The sequence below is a fragment of the Hippocampus comes genome, unplaced genomic scaffold (assembly GCF_001891065.2).
Source record: "Hippocampus comes isolate QL1 unplaced genomic scaffold, H_comes_QL1_v1.1 scaffold27, whole genome shotgun sequence".
Classification (NCBI taxonomy): domain Eukaryota; kingdom Metazoa; phylum Chordata; class Actinopteri; order Syngnathiformes; family Syngnathidae; genus Hippocampus; species Hippocampus comes.
The window spans coordinates 188,616-196,265 of record NW_017805145.1 but is presented as its reverse complement, the minus strand read 5'-3'; the positions used below and the strand labels follow the sequence as shown (position 1 = coordinate 196,265).

General features: G+C 43.2%; 1 protein-coding gene across 3 annotated transcripts in view; it reads left to right on the top strand.

Moving 5' to 3' along the window:
* satb2 (SATB homeobox 2) overlaps positions 1-7,650 on the top strand; it is a 54,256-nt gene that overhangs the window by 28,637 nt on the left and 17,969 nt on the right. For all 3 annotated transcript variants that reach the window (XM_019867724.1, XM_019867723.1, XM_019867725.1), the window contains 2 exons: positions 6,159-6,285; positions 7,253-7,376. In XM_019867724.1, the coding sequence (XP_019723283.1) occupies positions 6,159-6,285; positions 7,253-7,376 (251 nt within the window). The remainder of the gene's footprint in view (positions 1-6,158; positions 6,286-7,252; positions 7,377-7,650) is intronic.

Sequence of the window (7,650 nt, the reverse complement as noted above, 5' to 3'; positions counted from 1 at the left end):
TTTTTAAAAAATGCATTCCCTGTGATGAGCTGGCAACCAGTTTAGGGTGTACCCCGCCTACTGCCCGAAGACAGGTGGAATAGGCTCTAGCATGCCCGTGACCCTCGCGAAGATAAAGCGGTTCAGATCATGGACGGATGGGAAACAAAATATTATTAAGGTCTCTAAAATCGGTCACGACTTTGCAACAACAGGAAGATGCTATCACAGGGTGACAACAGCTGAGAAAGAACCACTGCTCTCCAATGTTTTACTAAGACACTGTACTGCATTGTTACAGTGAGTATACAGTACAGTGTTTTTGCTGTCACTGTACGGACACGTATACCATTAAAGAGAGCTGATCCTTACTGTTTATGTGTTTCCATTGAGTCAGTTTGTCTAGACAGACAATACTGACCATTTATACTGCGTTTAAGGCAGACACTGATTTGGTGGTGAGTTTCCGGCAGGCAGATACCATACTGCTCGTGTGTTTAAGACAGACTGCATTTTTACCGCTGGCTTACACCACACACTGTCCTCTAAACAGCAATTAGACACTATTGTTAAAGTCACTGTGCTGTAACATTGTACCAGTCAATGTTCCAGAGGCACCAATATGTTTCACAAACACAAGACACTAAGAACCAAGAACAAAATGTTGGAAAACAATGTATTTTTGTGTAAGTATGTGTAAAGAATGCATATGAAGGACAACAAAAGCTAAGATGTCAAGTGTTGCACATATTGAAGTCATCTGCAAAAGGACAGTGACACTCACCCGTCCTCCTGCATGCACAACATTGCACTTTCGTAGAAAGGGTTCCGTCAGTCGTTGCACTTATGAACAAAAAAAAAAAAAAATGACACAGCCATTCGCAAGACACTTTACATCTGTTAGAAATCTTAACCAAAATGTTTGCATGTGTCATCGGCCGCTAGTCCTGTTCAATTTAGCGGACGCATAAATACACATGCACATGCTGCTTCTAATGTGATCGAGTTTGTCGTTTTCTTCCCGACATGTAAACACACTGGTGCAGCTAAATCCTCTTTTACGGCCTCAAGGCCGGCACTTCTTATCAGGCCTGCAGCTCACCTGGTGAAGCCTCGTGAACACAAACATGCACTGGATGCATCTTACGAGTCAAGACCGAAACACCCCCCTCACCCCATTTTTAAAATATGCTTGGAACCCCAGGTACCAGACCAGAAAATTGATTTTTGGATATTTTCAGATTTTTTTTCAGTGAATTTATTTCCACATTTTTCTCCGATCTCCGTTAGCAACACATAATGGATGTTTGTCAGTATCTTCTGCGTGCGTGCGTGCGGATCTGTGAGTTTTGTGTTTTTGTTTTGTTGACTACCTGAGATGGGCGTGGCCATGCCACACCCCCACTTCTCCCTCACCCCAAGGTTAAAAGTCTAGCTCTGCCAATGCCAACGACATCACTTAAACTAAAGCCCCGTTCACACGACAACGTTTGGTCCGACGCAGCTCCGAAACAAATCCAGTCGAGCATTCACACGCGCACATTTGCTCCGGCGTAGCTCCACTAAAGAGCTTATACCGGACCAAATTTGATCCACCTCAGGGAGGTGGTTTAAAAATTTGCTCCAGAGCAAATGCTCGTTTGCGATGCTACGCCGAAACAAATGTGCACGTGTGAACGCAGCTTAAAACAAGAATAAATGTAATCTTTATGAAATAACATAAATTGATGCAAACTGAGTTTCTTTGTCTCCAACCATGAAGCGGCACAATAGACTCACCAGGCAGAGTTTACAAAGAAAACCACAAGGTGTTTTCTCAAGTTGCGTTCTTGTAGGGTGAAATATGGAAAATTTTAGGCAGACGCAGATCACAGTGCATCACATACTTTTTTTTTTTCATCATCTGTTTGGTAAATGGATTAATGTGAGGCCCCGGATGTGAGTGTGACTGTGAGTCGCACGCCATTGTTTCCTCTGTTATTTCTGCCATCTAAATTAGTCACTCTGAAAACTTTGTCTCTGTGTGGCGCTGTGGAGACGTTGTGTGCGGTCATGTGACTGCCTGGCTTTGTTTGATTGGTGAAATGGAGTCAAACGGTGCTTTTGGTTGCATTGGATTGTTGAAACAGGGTTATTTGACAGCGCCCGACGCAGACGCCTCTCTGGCCAACCAAGACTGTGCAACTAATAATAAGTCTAACTAAAAGTAGCAAGCAGAATATGTCTGGATTTAGTGGAGTTGTTTTTTCTCTGAACAAAAACACTCATGTAAAAGTGAAAAGTATGTTGCATTAAATCTACTCTGACAAGTACAATTGATCCAAAATGTTTTAAAGAAAACGTAACAGAGTAAATGCAACGTGCTCCCATCCAGTTTTCGCCGCTAGGCAGATGGAGTTCCACTGCATAAAAAGGCGGAAAAAGGACAGGGAGAGATGGCAAAAACGCCATCGAAGTCGAAAGGAATTATAATTTATTTAAAAAGTAGGCCTATTATTACAATTATGATTATTAAGCGGCATTCTTTTTGCATTTGAATCCCGACTTTTAAAGACTGCCACGAGTTTGTCGTTGCCGTTGTTGTTTTGAATCAAAATGACACCTACTGGATAGGATGCTGCACTGCCCCACTTGGCCCTAATTCCTGCGGGCATCACACGCCGCACACAAAATGCAAAACCAATGTGAGTGCAGCGCGAGTCTTTCACAGCCAGTGCATATCAACACGCACGCACGCACACACATAGACGCGCGTCAACTTGATTTCACCTCGGCAAAGAAGCCTTCGAAAACACACACACGCACACACCGGCATACGCTTTGAACGGAAGAGTGCGTTGTCATGCAGCTTCGCAGACAAAGTAGACGCGCCTCCCTCCGGCTTCTCTCTAATGAATACTTTTTGTTTTTTAAAACAACCATTTATGTTAACTGAATAATTTCTGGCTTAAATTATACATTTTTCCCTCTGCGGTCCACGACCAAAATTACACAGAGTCCCGGCTATTTTCTGCCTGTTTGAATTGTGTCCTGCATTCTTGCGTCCCACTGGTGTATTTAAAGGCCCGGCCGAGGACCACGGCCATTCTTTAATTAGCCCAGGCCGGTAATTAAGTGGGAGATATTGTTTATTTCAATTATAAGGGTCTGAAGGTTTTTATAGCACGGATGGGCGCAGACGTGTACTTTAGGGCTTGACGTCGGTGAACAGTGAACAGTGGTCAGCATTGTTGCAGTGCCACGTCTGACGGGTCCGTGCGGCACCAAGACACTGGACGTTCAACTTTTTGGGACCTTTTTGGTGGGGGGCGGAGGAGGGGTTGCTTCAAAGTGGCTCCTGCTTTTTCTACATTATCTGGAAACATTTGAATGTGTCAGTAGTTAGGGTTCATTCATCGTGAATACACTCCATTACAGTGTTTGTGTCGTATTTGAAATCCAACAAGTACACACGCCTAAACACTTCCTACACAGTGCATTTTTTTGGAGGTTGTTTTAAATATTGCACGACTGTCTATGTCTTTTGTGTTGTGTTGTATTATTTTGTTTTCAAGCTGGCGCCGCGAGAGTGGCTGCCTTTACAGCAGCTCCTATATTTTGTTCTTCTACTTCTTCCTTTTGTAACTTTGCTGCTGTGAATTGGGAATTTCTCCATTGTGAGACTAATAAAGGTTTTCTTATCTTATCTTCTCTTAAAATACTGGGCAGCATTGTTACAGTGAGCAGCCATCACATTGTAACAATTTGCTGAACACAAGAACAGTGTGTCGTTGTTCAAAGATTGACGCTACAGGGTTCCACATGAAGCGATTTGATTCCGTACTCGTTTTTTACACCGTACTGTGTTCCTTTATCAGTGACACAACGCACTGATGAAGTGGAAACTGATCTATTGCCGTGACAGCGTGCTTTTAAACATTCAAACCAAGTGAATCAAACATCAGTGGACTCACCAAGGTACGTGCATCAGAAAATGATGCATTTTAAAGTGTCCAGCCTCAATAAAAAGGCCTTTAGCTCATGATATGGGACACTGGGACGCCGGGACTGGGAGTGCGCACTTGGGCATCCATGCTGGAGCGCAGATGGCACTCGGAATGTTTAATGCGGGAAACAAGAATTTCAACTTTTGAAACGTGGACAACAAGCAGACAGCCCCCTTGCTGACCAGAAATGATGAATCAATTATTAACGTACTTGCCATCACACTGGCAGTGTGCACGTGTGCCATATGTGTATTTGTGTGTATGTGAGCGTGTGTGTTGTTGCATGCCAGATGCTGCATGGACACGTCTGCAGTGAGTTTTTGTGTTTGTCTGCTTATTCACGCGTTTGATTCCAACAACCGATTATCGGGCGTGCTGAGTGCAGACGACAACAACAGCGCAAAGCGATACAGACGGATGGATTCAGAGATGTGCTCAAGTTTTTTGTTTTGTTTCAACGTCAACATTTATATCCGCTGTGTTTTCCGCAGGCATGTCAGGGATATAGTGTAGATTACATTTTGTAGCATTGGTTTGGTTGGTCACTCGTTTCCCCAATGAGGATCCAATTCTTTATTTTGTGTTTAAATCACTGTTTAAATCGTTTTGGGTCTTTTTTTTGGGGAGGGGAAATGTGTCCTGTCTGACAAATCCTAAAGTATGAGTATTATTGTGGCCCATTAGAAAATATATTACAAAGACAAGCAACATTTGGAGTGAAATGTTTTTTTATTGGACAATGACAAAATAAAAATAATGTTGTTTGCTCGTGAACAACAGACTTGATGACTTGTTCTTTTTACACAAACAAAACATAGTTGCTATCCAAAACAACTCATGTCCAAGTTGCTCCTTTTTCCTTTCCTAAAAATTGTGAAAGAATCTTTTTTTGCCAGAAAACATTTTCGGGAGTTACGTGTTTGTTTTTCATTGGATGGCTTATAAACTGCGAATTCAAAAAAGGGGAATAAAAGCGCATAATCAACATTCATGTTGGTTTGATAATCTGAAATTTACATCTTCATAATTAAGTTAAGGGTTCCAAATGGATATTATCTTGATGGTCTTGTGCAGGAGCACCGAAACTGGGGGAGAGGAAGTGCCATGGGTTTCCAAAAATGTTATTTTTAATTGGCGTGGAGGGGCCCGAAGTAAACGTTTTGTTTTTTCTTTTTCATAGGGCCCCAAAATTCTGGTGGCATCCCTCGAGTAATGTCCATCCATCCATCCATGTTCTGTACCGCTTATCCTCACTCGCACATTCGCTGTATAGGGTGTCATTCGATTGCGCAAACATAGCTAATGTTATGACCATGACACAGTGAGAGGACCACTGAGGGATCAAGTGGAAGAAACAAATCCAAAGAAATGAGAAATAGAGAGGCATGCAAAAGGGGTTGGGAAAGAGAGAGACATTTTTCTCAGACTGGTCTGGATCTCATTTAGAGGACAGTAATGTGATTAGCTTTGTTTAGTTTTTTGCAGCTCCAGCCAGTGCGCGTGCGTGCGTGCATGCGTGTGTATACATTTATGTACCCGCTCATGTCCGCGCTTGATTTTCTTATGATCCTAATTCAGACGTTCAGCATGTTGTTTTAATCAAGAGCTCCATATTGACATCATGTCACAACACGAGAAACAAGAAACAACTCGTTCATTTGAAACGCAAACCTGACCACAGTCACAGTGATGAAGATGCAGCCATAAAAATTAAGTTAATGTCGGATTGAATTCATGGTTTGTGTTCAATGACTCAGGGACTATTACGTATAAAAGCATCATTGGTGAGTTTATTTGAATGTTTTTTTTCACATAACGGTAGGACGACCAAAATTCAAAGTGGAAATTTTCCACTTTTGGCGGCAGTAGCGGAAGTGGGATGGCGCCTTTTCTGTAAGTCAGTGCTGATGAAGTGTGACAGGGTCTCAGTTCATAGACACACAGGCATTGTGGGACACTGCTTAGCCCAACTCTGTTGCTAAGCAAATCAGCAGCACCAAATGCCACATGCAGACAATTCTTGCATGTATTAAATGAATATATATTGGAATAGATCCCTAATATTGTTCAATATTGGCCAAAAGCATTTGGAGTCGAGTCATCAAATGTCTGTTCATATTTTTATAGCAGCTTGTTGGTTCGTGTTAAGCTCCAAATCAAAACACGGCTTCCCCTCTGCTTTGGTTCGTCCAGGTATTATCAAGGTGGGGAGGTGGAACCCTCTGCCCATCCACTTCCTGACAGATGCCCCGGAGGCGACTGTGGCCGACATGCTCATGGAGGTCTACCACATGGTCACCCTTCGTATCCAAGTCCAAAGGTCAGACTTTTCCCTATCTTGGTCACACTCCAGCTCTGAAGTAATGCGGTGATGTCACTGCAGCTGATTACACATTAAGAATTGATTACCAAAGCTCAATTGAAGCCTTCAAGCATTTATCTAGCATCAGACTCCTTGGGAAAGAGTGGAGCCAAAGCCCTGATGGACAGATAAAACCAGATAAAGTACAGATGAGAGGCGTTTTTGTTAGTATTGTCGAGGCACATACCAGCCGGGATTTGTTGACATGTTGATACGCGTAAACGTGGTGATGGCAGAGCAGGGCGCATGGTCCTGGGTTCATTTAGTTGGGGTTAAAAGATGATGGCGAAGGCACCGGAGGTGAGGGGTTGAGACCGAGGCAAATATCCTTATGGCATAATATGGAGGGGAGTCACATGACACAAGCCGCTCATCCTTTTGGAGTGAGTGTCACCAAGAAAGTGACTGCTCATTTTATATTGCCTGTAAAAACTGAGATTTTTCTGTGGAGCCACCACTGCGACAGAATGCGAGGGGGGCTTTGGGATTTGTGGTAGAACCAGAACTGAGGATGGACACTGCCTGTGTGAAAGTGAAGCCTATTCTGCCAACGCCACACCTCCACTTGTGTGCGTTGAAAGTCGTAGTCACTGTCTGACAAGTATAATCTTTGCCGCAACACATGGAAACTTCAGATGTCTGTGGATGTATTTGTCCTGGGGAGTTTTTATTTTCACTCGCTACATATGAAAACGTATGGAACATACTTCATTATCAAAATAGGCCGGTTACTTATTTCAACCTCCACGGACAACGCAACATAAAGTGCAGTTGAGAAATTGATTGACTGAGCATCCATGATGACGGATTTCGGAGTGGAGGATTTGAATCAGTACCTCAGTACTTTTTACACAAGTATCTGGACTTCTATATAAGCACCGAGTGTAAATACTTTTGCCACATCTATATGTTATTTTTGATGTAGTTTTTCGAAGCTTGAAGACCTTCCCTGTGAGCAATGGAACCACGCGACTGTCCGGAACGCGCTCAAGGAGCTCCTCAAGGAAATGAACCAAAGCACTCTGGCCAAAGAGTGTCCTCTGTCGCAGGTTAGAAAAATAAAAATGATTAATAACTATTACTACATTTTAATCAAACTTTGGCGTGTTTTAACTGCCCAGCTGCATGTTCGGCGCTCTTGCCGCATCATAATGGCTGCTGTGGGAGATTTACGGGCTTACATGGAGCTCTGGTGGTGGCGATGATGGCAGCAAGCGGATCAATTGCAAGCATATGTGTGTGTGTGTGTGTGTGTGTGTGTGTGTGTGTGTGTGTGTGTGTGTGTGTGTGTGTGTGTGTGTGTGTGTGTGTGGTGCATTTTGT